Below are 27,707 nucleotides of genomic sequence, written 5' to 3'. Positions count from 1 at the left end.
CCCAATAATTCCAGATGAAGTAAAACATATAACCAGATACAGGGAAAAATGGTTGTTTTTGACCTATTTTTCTAAAAATTTCCTGACACCAAGGGGGCAAATCCCCGGGGGGGGGGGCACATCAAAAAATTTTGGTGGGTATGCTCCCCCGGAATTTTGAGGTGGTGGGTCTTTGGGAGCTGACGGCGTACCGGTAAAAGGGGGTCTTTCGGAGCTGTGACCCGGGCTGTGAACAAGTAAAATGGGGTCTTTTGGAGCTGCGAAAAGTCAAAATCAAGGGTCTTTCTTGGCTTTTTGGTTGAAAATCGCCTGAAAAAACAAGAAATATGAGGAATGAGCAATATTTGGGTCTTTTAGAGCTGAAATTATCAAAATCAAGGGTCTTTCGGAGCTTTATTTTGGTCAAATGTAGGGGGTCTTTCGGAGCTGCGAAACCCAAAAAGGGGGGTCTTTCCGGGGGAGCATACCCGTATGGTCATTTGTGTTGAGTGCCCCCCCCCCGGGCAAATCCCCCTCGTTGAAAATTTTCCTGTAGGCCTAAGCCAATGTGAAATGTCACCCAAATAACCAAAATTTTAAATCGATTGGGGGCCGCGTCTATACCCTTTTATTTTGAATTTGTTGGGAAATACCGAAAGTAACAGGCGGCGGATGACATGATCGAGCCGGCAACTCTTGAAACCGCCCGGCCGTATGGCATTTTCCACTGATATACTCGGTTAGTTTTGTGGGGTTCATTATCGAACCCCAACGGTTTTAGCTTGTATTTATATTATTTATCAACATAGGCCTATTTGTTTGTGATATTTCAAGCGTTTTAAAATTTCAAAATAACCCCATTCAATTACACGGTTGACGATGAAAATTTACTGAATTTAGGGAATGCATGTCATACACCACCTGGAAAGTAACTAACAAAACTTCTGATACTAAAAACTGGAAAAATCGGCTCATGGCCTATACCCGGGGGAAGGGGGGGGGCTCACTTCAATATAAATTGATATAGCTGTTAGTAGGGCTGACACTAGTGTCAAGGGCATTCGGTGAGATAAAAAAATATGGGTAAGAGCATGATTTTTGGCATCGATGAGAGTAAAATGTACAAAATGGGTCATTTGGGTGTGACTGGACCGTTTGGACCTATATAGGGGTCAGGGGCGGATCCAGGAATTTTTGATAGAGGGGGCGCCTTTTGGTCGACGACGAAAAAATGGTGTTAAGGGGGTTACCCCCTCGAAAAGTCAACGGTTTTGGCCCATTGTTTGCTGTTCATGACCGAATTTGTTCATTTTTTTAATTTCTTTCATTTTTTGTATTTTTAAGTTAGGCCAGCCTCCGGCGCCCTTTGCAAGTCAAAAAATAGAGGGGGCGCGCGCCGGCTGCGCCCCCCCTAAATCCGCCCCTGGGGGTCATAGGGTGAGACTGACCTTTCTTTTAAATAGGATCCGGTCCTAAGGCTTTGGGTGAAGAAGCCTCGACATTGAATTTCTATGGTTTCACTATAAATGGCGTTGTTAAATAGCAAAAATCAGTGCTATGAGAATCTTTGGGTGACAGATGGAACTGAAAAAATAGGGGGTCTTTCAAAGCATGTGTACAAAATATATGGCGTCGTGACAGCGATGCTGAAAAAGTGGGCCTTATTAAACAATAGACCTACATATCACCTCCAAAGATGTAATTAAAAAAGGCCCGTATTCTGTGATTTGCTCATTCAGAAAATCATAAAAAATCATAAAAATTCAGTCATTTTTGTAGCTTTATTACCGGTATACGGTAGTAAAAAAAAACAAAAAATAAAAAACACATTAATTTTTGACAGAATCTAGACCGACAAAATTGCTTTTTCAACTATGATTTTTTAACATTAAAAATGAGGCGAATTCAAAATAAATAAATAAAACAGTCCATATATGTCCCAGCTCCGAATGACCCCCTATTTTTGACCAAAATAGAGCTCCGAAAGACCCTTGAAATCAGCTCTGAAAGGTTTTTTCAGGCAATTTTCAACCAGAAAGCCAAGAAAGACCCTTGATTTGGACTGTTCGCAGGCAAACTTGTTTGCAGTTCCAAACGACCCCCCTTTTATCGGTACGCCGTCAGCCCCCGACAGTGCAAAGACCCACCACCTCAATATTCCCGGGAGATGTGCCTCTCCCCCGGGAGCATTATAGGAGGGGGTAAATGCATAGATGGATAATGGAGGGGTGAGGGGAAAATATCAAGACGGAGGGGACTGGAGGGGAAACTGTAGACTTGACCAAGTCTTTTTGACATTCTTAAGATTGTAAAATTTAATTAATATCAATGAAAATTCATGTGGGTCATTGCATAATCATTTGCAACACGCGGCTCCATTATAGACTAGGTTACCTATTTAAACTAAGTTTAGATTATACATTTTATAGCGTTTGTTATTTTTTGTCTTACAGCCATGGGGGATCAAAACAACTTTTTAGACCCTAAAAAAGGGGATCAACAATTTTGTCCAAGGCGCCAACTTTTCAAACCCACCCCACCAAAGTATTAATGAACACTCCCAAAGCAATAGGCCTATAATATCTGTATCTCAGTGTGACTTATGGAAACTTCAAGATTGAGACGGGAAAAATGGCTGGACAAAAGTTGAACATTTGTACTTATAATACAAGGACTCTGAGAACAGAGGAAGTGTTTGAAACACTGTTGGATGAACTACAAGAATTCAAATGGGATATCATTGGATTAGCAGAAACCAAGAGAGAAGGACAGGGGATTGTTGAACTATAGGGAGGAATGTGGTTGTATAATCATGGTAAAACTGAAGAGGAATTGGATTTCTTGTACATCCAAAACTTACCGATTATGTCACAGAAATAAAAAGCTACTCCAACAGAGTAGCTGCACTGAACCTTCACTTGACAGGAAAAGACCAAATAAGCATCATCCAAGTGTATGCGCCCACTAGTGAGTACGATGATGAGATAGTAGAAATAATATTCTATGAAGACGTGAGTAAGGCAATAGAAGCCAACAAAGGAAAGTATACCATTGTAATGGGCGATTTTAATGCCAAAGTAGGAGAATGCCAACCAGATGAAGAGGCCATCATGGGAAAATTTGGTTATGGACAGAGAAATAAAAGAGGTGAAATGCTACTGAATTTGCAGCACAGCATAAGCTGGTTATAGGCAACACATTCTTCAAGAAAAATAAAACCGCTATTGGACATGGGAAAGCCCTGATGGACACACCAGAAACCAAATAGACTTTATTCTCAGTAGCCAAAAGGAATTATCCAGGACTGTGGAGTTATCACAAATGTAGATATAGGAAGTGATCACAGAATGGTGAGGGCTAAACTTCATATCAGCAAAAGACTAGCCAGGCTTAAATTTATCAGAAATGAAAAGAAAAGCAAGATTAACATCCTACGACTAAGAGAGAAGAGGTCAGAATTCCAGTTGAAATTGAACAATCGCTTTGAGGGACTAGACATTGAATAGTTGGATATAGACCAAACATACCAAACTATATCCAGCACTGTGATGGAAGTGGCAGCAGAAGTAGCTCCACAAGAGAAGAGGAGGAAGCAAACAACTGAGGAGGACAAAGAGATTGAGGCCCTGGACAGAAGGAGGAAAGAATTAAGAGAAATTATCGACAAATCAATACCTGAAAAGAGCGAATACAGGGAGCTCGTCAAAACTGTGAGGAAAAAAACGTAGACAGAGGAGCAGAAAGAAGAGAAAGAACAAATAGAAATCATTCTCAAAAGTGGAAGAGGACCTCAGCATATTGCAAAGCTGAACCGGAAGAAATCAAGAATGCACCAAATGAGACAAAAAGATGGTATCTTAACAAATGACAGGCAAGAGATACTTAATGTATGCGCAGACTTTTATCAGGACCTGTATAGCTCCAAATCAAATGAGGCAAAACCAAATACAATATCACCAGACATATCAGCCATCCCAAGTATAACACAAAAAGAAGTGGAAATGGCGGTAAAGGAGATGAAAGACAGCAAAGCACCAGGAACAGATGACATTACTAGTGATATTATCAAGATTGGAGGAGAGGGATAACTCAACATTTAGTTGGACTCTATAACCAAATACTGGATGAAAAAGGATACCAGTTTGCTGGAAAGAGGCAAAAGTGATCCTCCTTTTCAAGAAAGGTGAAAAAACAGACATCAAAAACTACAGACCTATCAGCCTGTTATCACATGTTTACAAAACACAAGGATAATACAGAACAGAATTAAAGGAGTGCTTGATGAAAACCAACCAAGAGAACAGGCAGGCTTCAGAAGTGGATATTCAACAGTAGACCATCTGCATGCCATCAACCAACTTATTGAGAAGGCAAATGAATATAATTTGAAGCTATGCATTGGATATATAGACTATGAGAAGGCTTTTGACTCAGTGGAACATAAAGACCTCTTTACAGCACTACGTAAAGTTGGAGTCAACGAAGGTTATGTCCAAATTCTCGAGGACATATACACAAATGCCACAGCCAAAATCCACATTGAAAACGATGTTTCAAAAACAATCCAAATTCAGCGTGGTGTGAGACAGGGAGACACAATATCCCCAAAATATTCACTACAGCAATGGAAGATATATTCAGAAAGCTGAACCTACAGGAGAGAGGGATCAACATAGATGGCGAGAAGCTAACAGATCTGAGATTCGCAGATGATGTAGCTTTGGTGACAAGATCAGTAAAGGATATGGAGGTCCAGTTAAATGATCTGAATAAAGGAAGTAAAAAGATTGCACTGAACATACACAAGGGCAAAACAAAATATATGACAAACTACCAGTCAGAGGATGTCATTGAAGTTGAAGGCGATGTTATCGAAAAGGTGGATGGTTACAAATATCTCGGCCAAACAGTGAAGATGGAGGACAACACCAGGGAAGAAGCTTTGATCAGAATAAAGGCAGGTTGGAGTTGCTTTGGAAGATTCAAGGACATTCTATGTGACAAAAAGTTACCAATGTATCTGAGAAGTAGAATGTTCAACCAGTGTGTATTGCCAACAATGACATATGGGGCAGAAACATGGACAACAACCAAGTACCTGGAACAGAAATTACAAACAGCCCAAAGAGCAATGGAAAGGAAGATGCTTCACATTACCTTAAGGGATAAAATTAAGAACACTGAAATAAGACGTCAAACTCAAGTCAAAGACATTATGGTGAAACTCAAAGAAGCGAAATGGAGATGGGCAGGTCACCTTGCACGAAGGGAAGATAACAGATGGACTAAACGCTTACAGAATGGCAACCAAGAACAGGGAAAAGATCAAGAGGAAGACAGAAGAGGAGGTGGCGTGATGACATTACTGCCTACATGGGACCTACATGGACAAGAAATGCAAGAGACAGAGAACAGTGGAAGAATCATGAAGAGGGCTACGTCCAACAATGGTCGAACACAGCCTGGTGAGGTGAGGTGAGGTGACTTATAAAGCCTCCAAGCCTTGGACCAAGGCTATTTTTGGCATTGGGTTTGCAGTGAGTTTCACATGTTTCAAGGCGCCTGTTGAGTTTGGGAGCTATTTTGGGCTCTTTATAGTAATGCTGTTTCTGGCAACTCGTGCAGTCCAATTGCCCTCACGTGTATGCAGTATTTCCAGAGTGCACGATCACACGACAACAAACTTCTCTTCTGTTTATAATGCCACCGCGGCAGGACGTGTGACGGAATGCTCCGATCTGTATTTAGGACTCGGTCACTTCCAAATGTAAACCATCCCCGCTACAGTTTATTTCTGTGCATTGGCAGTGTTTTTCATTTGCAAAATATCATCAACATGCGCGATCTTCAGACTATCCGTTTGATGAACGGAATACCTTCAAGGGCTCCACAAAGTACAAGTGCTGAAAAAGTTGTCAAAAGTTACGAGGTGAATATCATTGTGTACATTCGTATGATATGTAAACACACAGCCTACACACACTGCACAGGCCCGTCGGAAGCAAATTAAATAAAAGTGGTACGGCCTACATTGGGGGTCTGGGGGTGAAACCAGCGGGGTTTGAAGGGGTTACCAATTCATGTAAGACTCGATTGAAGTAGGCCTACACATGTCATGATACTAAATTAGTATCACCTCAAAAAATCAAATAACATCATTCCGACATTAAAGGGGCACTTCGTGATCCACAGCCTCATCCCCCACTTTTCTCAAAAAAGTTGAGATTTTTATATCACTGGAAACCTCTGGCTACATAATGTTTATGTACAAAATATTTCTTGCAGATTAATTCGTTTAGCAAAGATATCGTGAAATTTGAATTTCGTTCTGGTGCACCAGAACGAAATTACAACGTATTGTCTATGGAGCAGTGTAATACACATAATCATGCATAACTCGCAAAACGCAATATCGGAATCAACTGAAATTTTGGGAATATGTTTTTTTCGTGGATATGTACTGAAAAATGTCATAAAAAGAGGATGCTAGGATCACGAAATACTCCTTTAACATGTAAAATCAACCATTCAAAAATCACCGAAGTTAATCAGTTATACAATTTACAAATATTGAATGTTTATGAGTACAATGGTAAGAATATTTTCATAAGGTGAAATATGGACTGTTTTTTAGGCTGAAAAGTGGTACGGCCATGGGCATGGCCGTAGTACGTGGTTCCAACAGGCCTGTAATTTTTGTAAACACACATCATGACATACATTTGTACATGGTGATTGGTGATCCACCCACGTGTGAAGCTGTCTCTATAAAATATAAAACTTTTACGGTCGATTTGGGAAAGGGGTTACATACAATTCATAACCTCATTAATATGATACCCGAGGCGAAGCAGCCTGTGTTCGTGATCTAATCAACAGAAATAAATTGCCTAACCTCGAACTTTAATATTGCGAGGCCATTTAATAACTCGCAATGACTCCTGACATGCTACAATGACTTCTGCGCGCGTGCGTGTATATTATAAGCGTTATGGCAATGTACACGCCTACGTGCAATGCGTGGTGCCGTTACGCTTCTGTGATTGGTACTGTAAATTTTCGCGAGTGGACATAAAATCGCGAAAATAAAAAATCGCGAAAATAACCTTTTGCATTAGGTTTCTATTACAAGTATCAATATCAAAACTGCGAAATGTAATTCTTGCGCAATTGACAAAATCTTCAAAATCGTAAAAATATCTTCTCGCGAAAATATTGACTTACAGTAGTTCTTTTTGTCGGCGCAAATGTTAAATTTGCCTGGTCGATTTTTTGTAGGGTAGGTTACAACAATAGTCAAAACTGGTTATATTTAACAGCGTTTTTATGGCATAAAATGTCATTTTAATATATATTCAAAATATTAGATACGACAGTATAAATGAATGACAATAACTTTGCACCATCTACGTATTTTGAATTTGAGGTCATTGTGTGAAATTGTCGGGTTTTGTTTTGGGCTGAGGTATTTTTCTGAGGGAGCGGGACCGAGGAAAAATACCGAGTATAGCTAGCAGAGTCAGTACTTTCCTTGTCTTATCATATTCAGGAGACATTAAGACCAACAAATATGCAAAGAACATGTAGGAAGTGTTTCTTACACAATTACAAAGTAGACCAGCATTGACATTTTTTGTAATTTCAATGAAATCTCTTTTTGATGAGTCGCTGTATCTTTGGAGCGAAGATTGATATCAAGTCTAAAATTTTGTTGAAATGCATTTTTAACAATATTTTTGATGTGATTGCCCATTGTGATCGGCTGTATTTACTTCCAAACTTCCATTGTTTGACATGGTGTCATGCTTCATCAAAATCTTTCTACTAGTACAAGTTTACTAGATTTGATACAATGATCTGTTCTAGCCTCATATGTGAAGCTATCGGTGAGCAAATTCGTAGCTAGACTTCTTGAGCATTGAAATATTTTTGCAAAAGTTAAAGTTTGCCCTATAGTTGTAATCATTTCTGGTGTTTCCAGCATTATATAGAAATGGAATTAGAGCTTAGGAAACAATTAGGGCAAGCCACCCAGATTAGAAACTTTTTAGGATGTCATAAATTCTAAAATAAATAAAAACATGTTAAGGGGGTACTACACCCCTGACCAATTTTGTGCCTATTTTTCCATTTTTCTCAAAAATTATAGTGCATTGGTGACAAGTAAGATATGTATATATTATAGGGGCAAGGACTACAACTACTGCACTGGCAATTTTATTTCAGCACTGTAAAACAACAGTTGTGGAGTTACAGTCAAAAATGAGGGGAAACCAATATTTGATCAATAAATCAATAACTATTTGCCTTGAGTTGCTGAATTTTCAGTGCAGTAGTTGCAGTCCTTGCCCCTATAATATACATATCTTACTTGTCACCAATGCACTATATTTTTTGAGAAAAATGCACAAATATGCACAAAATTGGCCAGGGGTGTAGTACCCCTTAAAATTAAGGATTGCCCAAATTGGTGTCAGGATTCCTCGTATTGTAAAAAACTTTCTCTCCAGCTTTAAATGTTTGTGGGGTTTTTGGTTGACGGTTTTGCCTTATGAGACGACACTAATATATTACTAATCAACAACTTTCTGTGTTTGTTTGTCAGATTTACATGCAATGTTATCTGGTCACAGAGTGTTGCATGATATTTTCACATGCATGAAAATTTCATGTACACACTTGCAGGTGGCAAGAAATTGGTGTGCATGCAAATATATTGTGTATTTTTTACAATGAATTTAAGCAATTGAAAAAAATATTGGATTATAAAAATTTTGTGGAAAGAAGGATTTTCTAAATTCTCAATACTATAATGGAAATTTTCATCTTGGAAATTTTAGTGCTGATTACTGATTAGAAAGAAGTTCTGTAAACATTTTTATCTCAGGATTGCATTTTTTGTTTACATGTACCTGTAATATCACGAAGTGTGCTTATGATATGCTCTTCATTATGTTGAGTGTTGCATCATGTTTTCATCCATCTTTCTTGAACTAACTTCCTGCCTCCTTCCTTCTTTCGTCTTCCTTCACTTCCTTCTTTCATTAACTTTCTTTTTTCTTTCATTAACTTTCTTTTTTCTTTCTTTTTCTTTCATTGACTTTCTTTTTCTTTCTTTCTTTCTTTCTTTCTTTCTTTCTTTCTTTCTTTCTTTCTTTCTTTCTTTCTTTCTTTCTTTTTTCTTTCTTTCTTTCTTTCTTTCTTTCTTTCTTTCTTTCTTTCTTTCTTTCTTTCTTTCCTTCCTTCCTTCCTTCCTTCCTTCCTTCCTTCCTTTCTTTCTTTCTTTAAGTTTGTTCTTTCTTTCTTTCTTTCTTTCTTTCTTTCTTTCTTCTTTCTTTCTTTCTTTCTTTCTTTCTTTCTTTCTTTCTTCCTTTCTTCCTTTCTTCCTTTCTTCCTTTCTTCCTTTCTTCCTTCCTTCCTTCCTTCCTTCCTTTACCCGAGGCAGACTATTTATCCTGATAATGTGAACATTTTTCTTTTCAGACACCATTAGGTAACCATGATTTATAATGTTGTTGTACATAATTTAGGAAGCGGTACGGCAGTTGAACACATTGCAGACCAATGCGGCTGTCTTGGAGAGAATCCGTCTAGAGCAGGGACGTCGAGTCAAAAATAATCTACCCACAGTAATTGAGTTTGCCAAACGTATTGGGCTTACAGTAAGTATGGTTGGAAAATGTTTGCTTGTCAAGTCAAACTTGTTACATACAGTAAACATTGAATGATGCATACATGTAATACAATGTACTAGCATGACAATCGCCCGCGTACTCTTACACTGTGTGACAAACTTGTGCCTGCACTACACACCAGCACACAGATTGGCTGGTATTTCTGATTATATCTTTTGATTGGTTTGGTCAATATTTCCATCCGCCCACAATTTGTGATTTGATACAATCACGGTCAGACTGTGTACAGCAGGTGGCTGGGTGTGGCTCATTTGCAAGGTGCGAGGTGGATTTTTTGCAGGGTAAGGTGTTGGTTTTTTGGGGGTTTTTTTGCTGAAAAATGGAGCAGATCGCAGCTCTTTCCAATAATTTATTGTTACAATTTTCTTTGATCAGTCAATTTTTCAAGATCACTTGATCAGAGATATCAATCAATATAGGCATGGATGTATTGCCCTTTGATTTATATAGTTAACATGTATTGTATTTATATGCCTACATTGCATATTTCATCAGGCTTACATTGTATTTCATCAGATTTCCTAAAAATGCTTATTTATTATTATTGCCATAAAACAATTATGAATTTGTTTTTAAAAGACATTTAAGTTTCAATATCAATTCTAGGGTTTCATGTTAGCAAAAACATTAATTTCTTTATTAGGTATGGATGGAAGATACATGTATAGTAAATACTGAATTGCAGTGTGCATCTTAGTGTATCTGCACACAAGGCCACACTTGCACAATAACAATAGGCATTAAACAAAAGAGTTTGGCCATTTCTATTGTGTTATAATACTATTTCCTGCTACACATTTGGTACAAACATGTAGGTCTGTTCTTGCACCATGTTCTTCTGATCATGTGCACAACCATTCCTATTGTATTGCTACAGATACTTCCTGATGCCTGTATGCACATACCTGTCACTTCTAAAGTTGAGTGTGCCCCCAGAGTTTAGAAAGTTGTACATTTGCTCTGGCTATTTGCAAACTGGCTGAAGAAAGCATCCTGCAAAAAAACGCCTGCACTGACAATAATTGTACTTACTTAATCCACCCCCACACGCTGTGATCCACTCCATAAGTTTGGTAATTCACCCACCCCTTGGGTAACTCACCCTGCAGGTAACTTGCCCTGCACCCTGCAGTAACTTACCCAGCAGGTAACACACCCCATATATGTAAGGGGCTGTTCAATAATTATGAGCCCTTGGGAAGGGAAAAATTGGGGGGGGGGGGGGGCAGGCGGAGAGGGGGGAAAGCAAGCTGATGGGGGGGGAGACAAGCAATTTTTGGTTGCACATTTACTGGGCACCTTTTAAATTACATGCTAAGACTTAGGAAAACAGGGCCGGGCAAACACCTATGGGCAAAAATCCACCCACACCCTACATGTACAATAAATCACACCACACCCGCCAAAAACTCACCTGTACCTCGCACCCCACAATTTAGCTCCTGTGTACAGCTGTTCATTCAAAGGGAATTTGCACTAGTTTCTAATCTGATAAATAATGTAAGTAAGCAAAAGTCAATTTTTTTAAGTGACCTTCAGATTTTTGACCCTTAGAAGTTATTTTTATGTGGGATATTTTCGACTGAAAGAAAAATAAATAAATAAAAGGTGTATAAAATGTAGGTTTGACATGTTTGTGTCATTCGAAAAATTTATATTTCCCAAACAAATCTTGTGTATCTTATTCCTTGATGTAAGATATTCATGAGTTGATCAGGGTTGCCAAACCCGCGATTTGGTAGCCCAATTGGGCGACTTTTGAAGATTTTCCCGCGACTTTGGACAATTTCCTGTCCCATGGCCATAGAAACCAATGGTTAAGAAAAAATTGGGCGACTTTTCAACATTGGCTCCCGCGACTTCTGATATTTTCCCACCCTATAGGAACCAACGGTTAAGAGAAAAATTGGGCGACTTTTCGATTATTTGACCCGTGATTCGGGCTGACATTTTTTGGCAACCTCAAGTTACCCTGGAGTTGATTGGCATAAAGAATCAGGAGGAATTTATGTAGGTTACAAAGCTCTGTACATGTATATGTATAATCCTGCAATAGATTATTTCTGTGCTAGCTAATTCCATGCAGTTTTACACAATTAACCCAAAACCTATATTCTGAAAATGTTCTTATTACGACAATATTTCACCAAGATATGAAGAAGTCATGATCAATCACCCTTGAATGTTTTTTGTTTTCATTTTTAGCTTGACAAATTGGACAAGCTTTCCATCATCCATGTGAGTGGAACCAAAGGAAAGGGCTCTGTGTGTGCTTTCTGTGAGAGTATTCTAAAGGCTAATGGTGTCAAAACTGGATTCTACACGTGAGTTGTGTGTGTTTTTCCTGCCTATAGGGAATTTTGTGTGTGTTTTCACACCAAAGGGGGCCTCGTGGCAACTGGGGTCCGGGGGAGGGGGGGGGGCATACGGGGACATGCCACAAACATGGGTAGCATTTTCGGCCTTATGGTATATCAATAATCCCCTTGTTTAGGCCAATTTTGATATATGGATGGGTCTTTTTGTCTAAATTATTGACCCATATCTCTTATTAATTATTGACCTGTATCTCTTATTGTCCCATGGACAGTATTTTTGTGTGACCTGAGAGCACATCAGACATATCGAATTGCATTCTGAATACGAAGAATGGCCTTCTGATATCAAATACAATGTAATTCTGATTTTTTGAAATTTGCGATATTAATTATTATACACATTTTATGGCAAATGATTAAAAATTGATATTTTTGATATTTAACAGTCTTCGAACTCGAAGTAAACTTTATAAATCTAATGATATGTACTTAAAGTGTATGTAGCTGGGATGAAAAGTCAACAATCAATTGAAAATTTTGACCTTTCGTATTGAAGATATGGATTTTTTCCCCAAAACAACAAAAAATGGGAGAAAATGTTATTATTTGATATCAGAAGGACATTCCTCGTATTCAGAATGCAATTCGATATGTCTGGTTTACTCTCAGCTTCCACAAAAATATGTGAAAACGTCGCTAAACGCTATAATATCAGGCTCCTTAATGACCCAAGTCATTATTAACCCATGTCATTAGAAGAAAAAAAGTACATTTTTCCAAATCTTGTGTTTAAAAAATATAGACCCAGTCAGTAATAAATAAACCAACTATCAGCATTAAAAAAATACAAACCTTAATAATGTTCTTTTTCTACAGCTCTCCGCATTTGGTAGAGGTTCGTGAACGAATCCGAATCAATGGAAAGCCGTTACCCAAAGATCTATTCACCCATCACTTCTTCACTGTTTTCAACCGTCTTGAAGCCTCTAAACCTGATGATGGTGTGGATGCAATGCCCGGGTATTTCAGATTCCTCACACTCATGGCCTACCATGTATTTCTTGAAGAAAAGGTAACTAAATCTAAGCCCATCGACTACTTTAAAGAGAGCTTCCCATATGCTATAATGTGCCATGTACATGTCTTGGCCATACAGCCCATTGCTACAAATATCAGTTTAAAAGTTGTTTTTTAGTGTACTGAAATTGGTCGTCGCACAAGATTTTTTATTCATTTGTTCACAAAAGCAGCCTTCAAGAAACTTCTACCGCAAAATCTACTGGGTTTTTTTTGTGTTCAAATATATACTAATTTTATGAAGATGAAAGGAGTCTCTTTACTATGAATGAAAAAAATATGATAACATTTCATCGGCAAAGTTTTTAAAATGTAATTACACGGTGAGTAATTTTTGTGTGTGTACTTTGCAATGGACGGCTGCAACTTTGGCATGGTACAGCTCCAGTTTCCCACTAATGTAACACAGACTTGTGACTCTGTATTAGCTCCAAAACATCTATAAATGTGTGTGTGTGTGGACATTCCGCCTGAATTATCAGAAAGTGACTGAAAAGAACAAAAAATGGGTCATTTTGCCAAAAGGTGGGGTAAACAAATCCCCCTGTCAGCCAGGATTGACACCCATGTTACTCTGGCATCTTTTCTTGCAGTAATTGAGACTTTATTTTCCCTCCTCAAACACCCAAGTCATGATACTGATGGAAGTATTGGGCTATTCCAGTTGAAATCCATACACCCCTATGAAAGACATGACCTTAATCTTTCACACATGGAGTGTGAATTTCAAATGGGGTTACCAGAATGGGTGGCTCTATTTGAAATGTACACCCCCTGTGAGGGTGATTAAGGTCATGTCTTCCATAAAGGGTGTATGAATTTCAACTGGATAGCCCATTTGTAGAGAGCCTCAAATATTAATTCCTGTGTGTCTATATTGCTTTATTTTACAGGTAGACGTTGCTATTATGGAGGTTGGAATAGGAGGTACTTATGACTGCACAAATATTCACAGGTAAATTTGCATATGTGATGAATGAAAGAAAAGTAAACAACTTACTATGTTAGTTGTGGTGGCCTGCGGGAGACATCCATCGACCTTCAGTGCCAACTGATGTTACTGGGATGTTGGGACTGGGAGGGGTCCCACGAACCTAGCCCTAGGGCTAGAATCGTGTGACACTATGAGCTGATTGTACGATCTTGGAAGGTGGTGGCGTCGTCCTCTGTCCTTGTTTAGGTCGTTGTTGGTCCTCCTTATGTTAATGATTTCTTTGACTCCTCGCTTGAACCAGTTCTCTTCCATATATGTGTACATCCATATCAAAACGATGCACTTGTCGGCTGCTACATGTGTCTCATTTCACATAATAGCTAGGATTAAATACCAGACTCATCTCCGAAGTGGGGTCACTGCAAATCATCCCAAGTCACATGGTTTAGGAATACAGAGAACATTCCTTATACAATTTGACTTGGGGATGATTTGAAGTGACTTAGGCCTACACTTGATATGAGTATGGTATTTAGTCCTAACTATTATGTGAAATGAGACACATGTAGCAGCCGACAAGTGCATCGTTTTGATATGGATGTACACATATGATGTATTACTATTAGCTTAACGAATCTGATGCCGATCAAAATTTGGAAATACAAAGGAAGTTGAATACCATTATTGGCTACATCTTAAAATCCATATTCCCAACATCCCACTCGTTATCACTTCACATATCGATTGATGGGTAGGGAAAACCACTTTGATGTGCATTTTCTAATATTCTCCTGTAGTCCTGTGGCATATAAGATACAATGTGCATAGGCAAATGTCTGTACAATAGCTACTTATCACTCAAAAAACATCAATGAGTTAGAATCACAAAGTATCATCTCCACCATGTTTGTATGTTGCCAATGGAGGTAACTTTACTGTAACTCCTGACTTCCTGAGTATTTCGCTATGTGCCCAGCAAACTTTGATTCCAAGAAACAATGCTTCACAACTCTTGCGTTAACTCTCAATGATGTTTGCTTTTCTGTCTCCCCAGATGTCCAACTGTTGTAGGCATCTCATCACTAGGTATAGATCACACTAGTTTACTAGGAGATACTATTAAAGAAATAGCATGGCAGAAGGCGGGTATATGCAAGGTAAGCTTAAAAATGCTCAATATTTATGACCAGTCATATCAAGGGGGGGGGGCTTTGCAAGAAAAATGCAGAGATATTACTTACAATAGAATTTTATCAGCTGTATTTTGAGATATCACTTGCCAAAATTAATCAAGACAGTTTATTTTGTTCATGTATGATTTCATAGATATCTTGAAGTTGAAAAGCAGTGTGCCATAAAGTCAACCCCTTTTGATGTGGCTGGTCACATTTACACCATGAACCTTTGACAATGAAAATGTTAGAAAAATGCTGGCAAACAACAGAACAAAACTTCCGGTTTGAAATACAACACATTGGAAAATAGCACAAAATTAGATCTAGAAGTGCATTTTCATGCAAGAATGTGATTTACCTAGTTAAATATGAACATTCTTCTCTAATGTGACGATGAATTGGATGGAAACTTAAGTGCAATTTCGCGATCATATGGTAAGTAAGCTTGCTTACATGCTACGGCATTTCAATTTCTGCATTTCAGTCAATTTTTTGGCTCCAGCGAAGCTAAGGAGTCATCGTCATCAGAACCGTAGGGTTACACAATACAGTGTTGGTTTTTATGCTAAGGAATTTTTTGTGCTTGGCTTTAGGTTTTCAAATTGGTTTCTAAGTTTTGCTAAATTATTTTTCATCGATTGCACTCCCGATAGAGTTGAAATTCAGTTGAGAAAATGTGATTTTTTGGTTAAAAAAGCCACCATAACGAGTTATTACTTGGTTCCCCAGTGTGCTAGAGATTATTTTGGTCTGTATAATTTAACCTTAGCGTGACAATGGCGCAAAAACCAACGGAAGTTTAACATTAAAATGTCTTAAGATTTTAGTACTCTCAGGTTCAGATTCAAAAGTTATTTTGACTTTCTTAACTTTTCTTAACTATTTCTTTACAATTTAAATAAAGAAATAGTTAAGGAATATCAAAAAAATAGTCATTAAAATTGTCGAATCTTGAATAAATCTAACAAAATGAATTTCCTAGTGGACTATTTTCCTTGCGCAAGTGCAAATTTTTGCTTTTTCGATAACGCGGTTATCTCCCAATGATGTAATGCGTAATTATCCAATCAGTGCTGTCCTTAGAAATTAGCCCCAAAATGAACCAATCACAGACATCGTAATGAACAGTCTTTGGCAGTGGAACAAGTCAACAAACAACCAAGATGTCTGCCCTCACATGACAGATGTCGCCGGCGAAATTGCACCACGATAAGTCGTAAACATGGTTAAAACAAATGAAATTAAATATGTCAAAGGACAGATTGTTACTCTATTTGGTAAAAATATCCCAAAGAGAGATCGCAAGGTGTCTGGGAGACTAGGAGTAGGAGCAGTACTACCTCTACGATCGATGCAACTTTCAAAGTCGGAAACCACTCAGTCATCAGCCATCATCATGGCATATGCTCATGCACATGATGCACTCATGGACTACATAGCACTGGTACATCATGGGTACATGTACGTAAACCGGGACGTAAACATGGTAAAGTCATAGTATTACTACTAGCCACTGAGTGAATTCAATCACCAAACCAAACATCCTTTTCAACTGGCTTTTCAACAAAAAAAAAATAGATTTTACGATGGCCCAAATATTTTCTCAAACATAAAAATAATGCCCAAAGACAAGTAATAATAATATAATATTGAATAAATTATGCCCACATTACGCAACGTCTATCTGTCAGTTTACTCCAGAACTCTAGTTTCAATTAGCCTCAAACATCATGGCCCTGTTCCTTCCTCACTAGGGCCCTGAATGCCATACGTCACGTAAAAAACGGGCACCGTGAAGTCACGTCATGTGATGACGTCACACTGACGGCATCTATTTATAGGAAGAATTCAAAACACGGCGACGATAACAGTCACAAGTCTGGTCTTTTACATCATCAAATGTGCTCAAAATTTATGAACATGCACCAAATATGTTTTGTTTAAGTCACATCGTGAGGAATGGTAGGAAGTGTATTTATGAGAAAAAGTGGTATTTTATGTGTACCTTGGACCAGATATGCTCAGAAGTCTCAGACCTTCGTGCGTAGAAGGACAGTGGAAATCGTAGTGACGGAGGTGTGAGTACCTCGGCTAGTTTCAATTTGTACACGTTCTTCACGCATTCCATGCTAGAGTGCTTTGCTATCGCTTTTCAGGCAGACAGCAGTGCAATTTTTTGCAGTTTGCACCGGAGGTTCATTCTGTTAATGTTGAAGCAAATTCTTATTTTTTCGGAGACTAGGGGTCGCGTGTTCCTCAAACTTGGTGGGTGGGTGCATCTTGACCCGAGACAGAACAAGTTTGTTTTGGCAAGTGGGTCAAGGTCACCCGAGGTCATTTGAGGTCAAATTAGTAAAATTGTCATGGCAAGAATTAGAAACTTGGTGGGTACAGTCAACATTTAGAGCCAAATTTTTGGAAGGTCATTTCGGGTCCCAAGAGGTCAACTGAGGTCAAATTAGAAAAAACTGTCCTATGGGCATGAAACTTGGTACAGTCAACATTTAGAGCCAAATTTTTAGAAGGTCATCTTAGGGTCACCAGAGGTCACACGAGGTCAAATTAGTAAAAACTTTTGGGCGGGCATGAAATTTGGTGGGTACAGTCAATATATAGAGCCAAATTTTTGGAAGGTCATTTCGGGGTCAACAGAGGTCATCTGAGGTCAAATTAATAAAAAGTGTTGGACGGGCATGGCAGGTACAGTCAATATTTGAGTCATATTTTTGGAAGGTCATTTTGGGGTCACCAGGGGTCATCTGAGGTCAAATGAGTAAAAAGTGTTGGATGGGCATGAAACTTGGTGGGTATAGTCAACATTTAAAGGCAAATTTTTGGAAAGTCATTTCGGGTCACCAGAGGTCATCTGAGGTCAAATTAGTAAAAACTGTTGTATGGGCATGAACATTTAGAGAATAAGCGATAGGAATTTTATTTTGCCTATCCTCTACCGTGTGATGAGCGACAGGCAGGTCCAATATTTTGAGTAGTGGATGCCGGCGCAGCCGTATCCACTACGATAAAAATATTGGACCTGCCTGTCGCCTATCATAGGTAGAGGATAGGCAAAATAAAAATTCCTATCGCTTATTCTCATTCTTAGTCAGTTAAATATTATTTTAATAACTGTAAACAAATTTTAAAGCAAAAACTAAGTTACCGTCATAAAAACTCCCTCATTATAAAATGAACGAAACTTGTTTACAACTTCACGTATTCTGTTGCGCATATTGCTAGCGCGTTCACGTATTCCGCACTAGTCTCACGCATCCAGCGCGATTCATACTCGCACCTCTACACGCGTGTTACGCATTATCAAGACGCATGATGGCGTGGGGTCGTCTACGGCCTGATAGACGGCACCCGAAATCATGCGATTGTCCAATCAGAAATGTGTCTACGAACTAGACCACTCCCACTGACTAAGAATGGTGGATACAGTCAACATTTATAGCCAAATTTTGGAAAGGTCATTTCAGGGTCACCAGGGGTCATCTTGAGGTCAAATAAGTAAAAACTGTCAATGGGTGTGAAGCTAGGTGGGTATCGTCAACATTTGGGAGTCAAATTTTGGAAAGACATTTGGGGGGTCAACATGGGTCATCTGAGGTCAATGTAGTAAAAAGCATTTCGGACAGGCATGAAACTTGGTGGGTAAGTCAACATTTAGAGCCAACTTTTGGAAGGTCATTTTAGGGTCACCTGTGGTCATCCAGTGTCTGAGGTCAAATTAGTAAAAACTGTCATATGGCCATGAAACTTGGTGGGTACAGTCAACATTTTAGAGCCAATTTTTAAAAGGTCATTTTGGGGTCAACAAGGGTCATCTAAAGTCAAATGAGTAAAAGCGGTCGGACAGGCATGAAACTTGGTGGGTACAATCAACATTTAGAGCCAACTTTTTGGAAGGGCATTTTGAGGTCACCAGAGGTCATCTGAGGTCAAATTAGTAAAAACTGTCATATGGGCTTATAAATGGGTGAATACAGCCAACATTTATAGCCAAAATTTTGGGAAGGTCATATCTGGGTCACCAGGGGTCATCTGAGGTCAAATTAGTCAGAACTGTCTGATGGGCTTGAAACTTGGTGGGTACAGTCAACATTTGAGTCAAATTTTGGAAGGTCATTTTGGGGTCACCAGGGGTCATCTGAGGTCAAATTAGTAAAAACTGTCGGATGGGCATGAAACTTGTTAGGTATAGTCACTTTTTAGAGTCAAATTTTGGGAATGTCATTTCAGAGTCGCCAGGGTCATCTGAGGTCAAATTAGTATTAACTGTCATGAAACTTGGTGGTACAGTCACCATTTACATTGTAGAGCCAAAGCCCTATTCAGACTAACACTATTCTTGACATAGGCCTACTCGCCTGTATATAATTATATTTTGATGTGTTTTGGCCCATTTGGACTCATTTCCACCTGTTTCTATCCATGTCGCTAATTCCCTAAATTGATTGATGTATCATTGTATGCTCTGCAAATGAGATAGCTACCAACCTACCAGATGTACCTGTTGGGGGAATGTGATCTGTCACATACTCAAATGATTTCACTTGTTGCCCATGCGACTCCAAGAACAATTACTTTCACTGTCACCAAAAGCGCAGAGCCACAGCGCCATTGGTGCTCTTGTCTTTGAAAAAAGATGGGGGCTTTTATTAGAGGGAGGGCATTCAGGGATGCAAATCTTCAGGAAATTTCCTGATTTCAGTCAATTTTGTTTTGATCCCTGTGCATTGATTAGAGAGAATATGGTATACCACAGAGTTAATCACATACCAGTTTGTCGTTCACATAGCAAATGCCTCCTCCTTTCTTTGCTGTCATATGTAGGTTGAATACTGTATACATATTATAACACACATTGTATTGTTATTCTTTTCACAGCCTGATAGACCAGCATTTAGTGTACAACAACCTGAAGATGGGTTAGAAGTAATTCATGAAACTGCCAAAGAGAGAAAGGTAATGCTTCTACCCTTTAAATTTGTTTTTATGTCACCAAAGATCCATATTATCTACATGTAGTACTCAAAGTAAGCCAAATCTTCATTCAAGGCCCTGAGTAAAATCAATTTTCATGGGCCTGAACTCAATTGTAAAATGTTGATGTTACTTTAGTTCACATTTATGATGTCTTTGTAAGACTTCAGACTTGGAAATGAACTTCATCTGCACCTGTCACCTGAATCAATTTGCATTGTGGAATGTGGAATATAGCCCAATCAATCCCATGTGTAGTAGCCACTAATCTGCCCTAGTAATAGTACGGTACTGACTTAAATGGCTGTTAAAGAAAATTATGGATTTATTGCAAAAATCATCATCAGCTTCACATACACTCGCTCAGATCTCAAAAGGCTGCCTTTTGTGATTTTTATATTATTGTCATCTATTAATTATTACAATCCTATGGGCCATGTCCATTCATAATTTAAGAAAGAAGCATGCTGAAATATAAAATAACAACATGAAATACAACAATGATAATAAAAATCACGCAAGGCAGCCTTTTCAGACACAACAATATATGATGCAGCAGGCAACAAAATATCCATCAGTCATGCTGCTGCATTTGTTCCTCCTTACAGGTATCTCTAATACAGCGATGTCCTAGTCTTAGTAGTTATGGTTTCAAAGACCAACCAATTGAAGTTGGTTTAGCAGGTGTTCATCAACATATCAATGCTTCCCTAGCACTGCAGCTGTGTAAAACATGGATGGAGGAGAAACATAAAGACATTATCTTTGAATGTGAGTATTTCAGCCGGAATTATGGGTCAAGTCATTGAAAACTCACCCAATTTTCTCTGAACCATAGGATATGCTACTCCCGAAAGTCGTGGGCACGATTATTGAAAGTTACACAATTTGTTTCTTTATTGGTTTTTATGGGACAGGAAATGGTCATAAGTAGCGGGGATATTTCAAAAGTCACCCAATTGGGCTACCAAATTGTGGGTTTGGCAACTCTGGTGAAATATTAAGATGTGAGAGGCAACATTTCTTTGATTGGAAATTTTTCAGTGATTGTCACTTTCATTTCCTCACAATGTTCTGAAGTACATGTAGAATTAGTTTCAATGTTATTTTTAGTTGGTCCCCACAACAATGTGTTTTGTGGGGTTTATGTTAGGTTGGTCGGCTGTTTGTCCGGATGGAACCAAAATCAATAATCCACTCTGCAGCTTGCATGCAATAACCTATGAACTTCCAACTTCCAGATAGGGTGATAGAGTATGATTTTGATGACCTCTTTTGCTGCATAGTTTTGTATTATATTGTTTGCATATTTGTGAACATTTTTATAAGCTTATTTGTACATTTTTCCTGAAATTCCATTAATCCAATCTTCAGCTTACACACCGATTAGATGAACTTCAAATTTGGTAGAGCGATAGAGAAAAATGACTTAATGTGCTGAATAAGTTTTTTATGTCATGTTATGTGCCCATAATATGAGTATTAATGTCCTTATAATGCATATGAATTCTTTGTATTTACAAACCTTTATTTAGGCCAAAAAGAAAAGGTTGTCTCAAAGCTTGCGCGCGGAAATCTGAATTTTTTTCTCAAAATACCATAAAAATACCAATTGCAAATTCTAGTTATGAACTTGAAATTTGATGGCATTTTTCATTCATATATTATTCCATTTTGTTCTGTGTTATAGCAATCTCAGGTGAACCTAGTTTAAAGAAAGCCAAATTAACCAATGGAGATGAGGCCCATGATGCATCAGTGTCATGTGACATGACTATGGCGCAGCCATTTGTACTTCCTGACTCATTTATTAAAGGTAAGTACCAGTACCCATCATTGATGGCCTCTATGCAGTAAGAGGCCATCAAATATGATTTCATCACAATTATGAGTTGTGTGCGTACATCATAGCCTGAGCTGGCAGGAATGCCAGCATGTTGCACTTGATATGTAGCCCTTGTGCTCCTTGTGCTGACAATCTCATTGCAATTGCATTGCTTCACTTCAAACAGAAAGAAATTTAAAATTCCACAATGGATTCCACTATCTTCTGAAGAAGTTTGTACTCAAGATTTTTAATGTCTACATGTACACATAAACTGTAATAGTCATAGTGTTCTGATGGTATGTATACAGATATCAACATGCATAATAGGGCAGCACTATGGAGAAGAGTTTGTGGATCACAAAATGTCCTTTTACGAATGCTGCTTTAAGAGTGGACATGATAATTTGAATCAAACAGATTATCAAAATGTTATGTGTAATAATTTTGTTTTTGTATACTGTATTCAATTTACTTGCAGGTCTAAAGAATTGCTACTGGCCTGGGCGTAATCAGACTTTCTCCAGAGATCGAGTTACCTACTATGTTGATGGTGCTCACACCCCACGGAGCATGAAAGCATGCCAAAAATGGTTTGAAGAGTCTGCTCAGCTAGAAGCTGCAAAAATTGATGGCCCAGTGGCCCGTATCCTAATTTTTAATTCTACTGGTGACAGAGATGAGACGCCACTGTTGGAAGTTCTCATGGTAAGTTTAATATATAGTTCATTTGGGGTTTTTGCTATCAGAAGGGAACAAAGAAACAAAAAGGAGAGAAGATGAGCAAAGAAGTCACCTTTCTTTTACCCAGTTGCGAATTATTATCTTTGACCTACACTAAATTGTGAAGCGATCAAGAGGAATTAGTCAAATGTCGCTAATATTGATTTTGAGTTAGCAAAAATGTGCTCAAATTCTTATTTATTTTAAGCCACTGATAACTTTGTAACCAGAAGTATATGAAGCAAATGTAGCATTTTTGAAGGGCTAGTTAATGATGTAAATGTTATTTGTATTATGTTTGTAGTGATGACTGAAAATTTGGCATTCATATCGTGTTATTCTCATGAAAATATGCCCATGCGACTTTGCACCAGAACGTGACATCCTACGTACATGTGTCCTACCACACCACTGTGACAGGATCAAACTATAATGTGTTCAAAAACAAACATGGTCGAAAGGTTTTGGGATATGAACAGCTGCGCAGTCTCAGTCGTCAACCCAGAATGACGAATGAGGGCGTCAGGCTAGATCACCGATACTTATTTTATGAAATTTATGGCAATGTCTGTTCAATATTAAAAAGAAATAACAGCAATGTGTAATTTTTTTAATCCTTCCCCATGCAGGCATCCCATTTTGATGGAGCGGTATTTTGTCCTAACATAGCGAGTGTCTACGCAGCACAGAATTCTGCAGGTAAGCCTCGAACAGGTCAGTCTCTATTACTATAGTGCTGGCTGTTGCAGAATGAGATACTGTTGTGCGTTTTCGGTGAAAAGCACAAAAATTAGTCCATTTGGCTTCCTAGAGACAGTGACGTCAATAATATGTCACAGTTGCTTCACTGCCTTTGATCGCGCATGTAAAGTTGCAAGTTCTTTAATCGAGTCCGCATGCACGATTGAATATTATGTTATTTTTAGACTTGAATTTTTTTTTTTTTAAAGAATAAAACACAATTTCTGTTAAAAGTTAACTCAATTTCTGTTAAAAGTTAACTCTTCATGTGTTGACCATGTGGAGCCCAAAACTGACCTTTGACCTTTTTTTACATTGATATTTGACCCTTGTACAAACTTCACATCTTACCAATAGGTACTCTGAATCAATTGGCCCACAGAACAGACGATTTGTGACCCCTCAGCACAACTGAGCCCTGAAGTCGCCAATCATCATTTTTGAGATATTCAACCAAAATATTCTACTTGAAATCAGCTTTAAAATGATGTATATCATGTCTATAGTACTTGACATTTAAGTAGTGAAAAATCAATAAAACAGTCAATGAATCCTTTGTTTCCTATTGTTTATTGTTAAGTTTGATGGAGCATATCTCAATAGTGGCACTGGCGACATCCGGGCTCAGTTGTGGAGGATGGTCACATTTATTCAATGTATAAACTCTTATTACTGAGCCAAATTCAGACTTTTCACCCAAAGTGTACAATACTCTCCATCATTCTGCAGCACTACTACTAACAGCATCCTGCTGTGACTTCTCATTGAACTATTCCAGTTGAAATCCTTACACCCCCTATGGAATACATGACCTTAATCTTTCACACAGGGGGGTGTAGATTTTAAATGGAGTCATCCATTCAGGTAACCCCATTTGAAATTTACACTCCCTGTCATGTCTTCCATAGGTGGTGTGTGGTTTTCAACTAGAATTATCCCATCACATCATTTCACCTGCTATAAATTCTCTGTCTGGTTTGATGTATGAAATTAACTATACCTAGTATATGATTTTGGGGAAAATATCAGGATATTGATAAAGATCCATGGATTATTGTGGGACTGGACTTGGGGCTATAGTTGAACATGGTCGTTTGATGCCTGTAGAACTGGAGTCATCATTAACTAAATGAATATTTACAAAGGGTAGACTCTTGCATACTGCCATAAAAACATCAGAAAAATGAATAACAAAAAAGCAAAGACATGTTCTGAAAACTTACGATACCAAACTGTACTACATCCATTCAGTTTTTGAAAGAATTATGCAACCTTGGCAAAAAGGGGATATTTTTCATGGAATTTTGTCAGGGAAATGCCAGAGAATTAGGTTTTTGTGAAATGCTGGAAACTAACTTGTAAAGTGCATGTATCCTTCAACTGCCGTATACCCTCTAATAAACGCCCCTGGGGCGTGAAATTTTTGATTCACGCAAAAATAGTTAGATAAGCTTAAACATCACTTGAGATAGACGAAATCCTGTTCACATCCGGATTTACGATATAATTTTCGCCAATACCAAAGTCATTACTGAATACTGATCGTGTGTGGACCATGATGATAACCTTGCACAAGATGGCATGGAAATTGATTGTTTCAGGGGGACTTTGGGGGCGTTTATTTAAATCAATATTAAGAAAGGGCTTGTTAGAGGAGGACGTTTATTAGAGGATATACAGCATGCTGAATAATAAGTAGACATTTTGATTGAATGGATAATATTACTTGATTACTTGCATGTTTACTTGCTTGCATGGTAGTGTACTTTCTTTCTCTCTTTGCAGATTTACCAAACATTTCAGAAATAGAATAAATTCACTAGTAAAGGTAGACTGGTAGATAAAATATCACAAAGAAAACCATCTGCAGCATTGAAAAGGTTTGGAGCAACTGTGATAATTTCGCATTGTGTACCCCTGATTGAGGATGAACTGTCTGTGCCGTAATCATTCCAATCATTCCTGCAGTAAATCATTTTTAGTGGCTGTTTTTTATCCCATTGTTTAAAGTTATGAAACATACACTACACTACTGTATATGCTGAAATTTTTGTGGTGGTTTTATTTGTGCGAATTTCACAGATTAATATGTGCCCGCAAAAATAATAACCTGTGAATATGAAGTTGCCAACAACCGCAAATTTAACACCTCGCAAAATTGTCGGTGATACTTGACTCAAAACTGTGAAAATATCTGTACGCGGAAATGTTGGCTTATACAGTATCTGGGCTTTCAGCTCAGTGGTAGGGAGTCTTGTTTGGGACCATTTTTTGTCCTTCACTTTTTTTGTTCAATGTTCCTGGGTGAGCACTTATGCCCTATAAGTTATAGAGCTACATGTATGGACTGTATATGGTATACCTGTCCCTCCCCCCCCCCAAAAAAAAACCAACATTTGATATGTGTACATTTTAACTTGAATGCGTTATATTTCGGATATGTAGCCAGTTTTTGCAAGCTGGCATTTGTTACTGTAAAGCATAAAATGTTCTCGTACATTGAAATTTCACGCGAGTATAATATTTTTTCTTTAATGTACAAATTCACAAAAATTTTATGTCAAAGAAACATGGATTCTCACCAAAATGTGCAATTTTAATGCTGCAAAAATATTATGCTTTATAGAATGGGTTGATGTTATAAATCAGAAGTAACTAATATTATATAATAATAATAATTGCATCTTGTTTCATTCTCAGATCAAACTAACTACAACACCACCAGTTCCAAGCAGATGATGCGTTGTGAACGGAACCTGGCAACCTTTGATAAGATCTTGAAAGAATCCACTAGTCAAGCAGCAGCGGACAAAGTAACAGAAACGGACAACGAAATATCACATTCCTCAAAGAGTGCACCTGTTTATACATCAACACCACATACAGGTGTATCTGCATCAAGAACTCAACTTACGCATCAAACGAGCTCGCTACACACATCAACTGTCAAACCAGACACAAAACTGGTAGTAATGTGTTGCATACAGGATGCCATTCAGTGGGCTGCCTGTTGCAAGGATTCGCAACTAGGCTCCCCATCATTGGAAGATCCAATCCCACCCGATGCGAGTAGGGCTGCAAAGCATATTCAAGTACTGGTGTGTGGTAGCTTACATTTAGTCGGAGGGGTGATTAAGATATTGGATCCTAATTTAGCTGTAACAAAATTATAATATGGTATTTAAATATTAATTGCTTATGAGTATAGGAGTTGAAATGTAATCACAAGGTAAAACACAGGCATGAGAATTTTCAGGTTTAAACTTGAATTCAGGCTTTTTTGTTGTCCAAATTTCACACACTTTTTCAGGCTTTATTAAAAACTTAATATGGATGATCATTCTCATGCCTGAAAACATGGATTGTTCCATTTCACAAGCTGGTGTAGCAACTGAAATGGACCAATCCATTTTTCAATGGGTGATTACATTGCTACCATTACACAAATTAAAGACACATCACATATAAATTTTATTTATAACTTTTTATACTAATTTGACAGCACAAGTTTGCTGTTACATTATTTATATTTCCAGTAATTAACCCACCAACTAAATAAGAGACAGTTAACACGCAAATCACGCTAGGAGCCATTCTCGTCCCTGCCCATGCTCGACATGCATACTACGTATGGCAAAGGCACGGAAGGTCATAACCTATTATGAAGTATATTAGCATAGTTGTGGATGATAACAATTATCAAACAGGGTTGGTCTTTATTGAGTGGTATCTACTCCATGCTATTGACGGTTTTCATAATGAATCCATGAAGCCGTATTCGCAGGATTTTCACATGACATTTAGTTTTTAAAAGATAATTATTTTGTTTTATCCATTGTTTGAGACAAGAAAGAAACAATTGTATTTGTAAGCTTCATATATATATATATTTATATATTACTGGCCAGATATTTTTTGTGGCCATGCAATAATTTATTTTGGCAAATGGAATGTTTAAAAAAATGTATGTAAAGAATTATCAATTAGTGCATTTGATATATTAGTAATTTGTGAATTAAGAAATTTTGGAAATTGCTGTACTTCGCACAAATATTTGTCCTGTATGTTTATGGCCAGAAAAGATATCTTACACTTCCCACAATGCATTTCTCCCATTCCAATTTTCTGTACTGATTTGCTATCTAGTGCAATATGATAGTGATGAAGTGTAATTCAATGAAGAGATCCCATCCATATCTGGCAAATATATATGTTCATTTCTTGACAGTATCGACCCATGTTTAGCCAGTCTAT

General features: G+C 38.0%; 1 protein-coding gene across 2 annotated transcripts; it reads left to right on the top strand.

The window, feature by feature from the left end:
• Positions 1-5,637: 5,637 nt before the first annotated feature.
• On the top strand, positions 5,638-27,287 carry LOC140137761 (folylpolyglutamate synthase, mitochondrial-like). 2 transcript variants are annotated; one of them, XM_072159524.1, is made up of 12 exons: positions 5,638-5,908; positions 9,510-9,641; positions 11,880-11,998; positions 12,869-13,064; positions 13,963-14,024; positions 15,058-15,160; positions 20,069-20,146; positions 20,773-20,935; positions 21,855-21,980; positions 22,471-22,697; positions 23,342-23,426; positions 26,154-27,287. In XM_072159524.1, exons 1-12 carry the CDS (start codon positions 5,708-5,710, stop codon positions 26,624-26,626), a joined length of 1,965 nt encoding a protein of 654 aa, XP_072015625.1. In that variant the 5' UTR covers positions 5,638-5,707; the 3' UTR covers positions 26,627-27,287. The 2 variants fall into 2 exon arrangements, with proteins under 2 accessions (XP_072015625.1, XP_072015626.1); XM_072159525.1 differs by having other exon boundaries at positions 23,342-23,411; positions 26,154-27,284.
• Positions 27,288-27,707: the final 420 nt, after the last annotated feature.

Source organism: Amphiura filiformis, chromosome 17 (genome assembly GCF_039555335.1).
Source record: "Amphiura filiformis chromosome 17, Afil_fr2py, whole genome shotgun sequence".
Classification (NCBI taxonomy): Eukaryota; Metazoa; Echinodermata; class Ophiuroidea; order Amphilepidida; family Amphiuridae; genus Amphiura; species Amphiura filiformis.
Note: the sequence above shows the minus strand (reverse complement) of the source record. Positions and strands in the feature narration are given on the sequence as shown.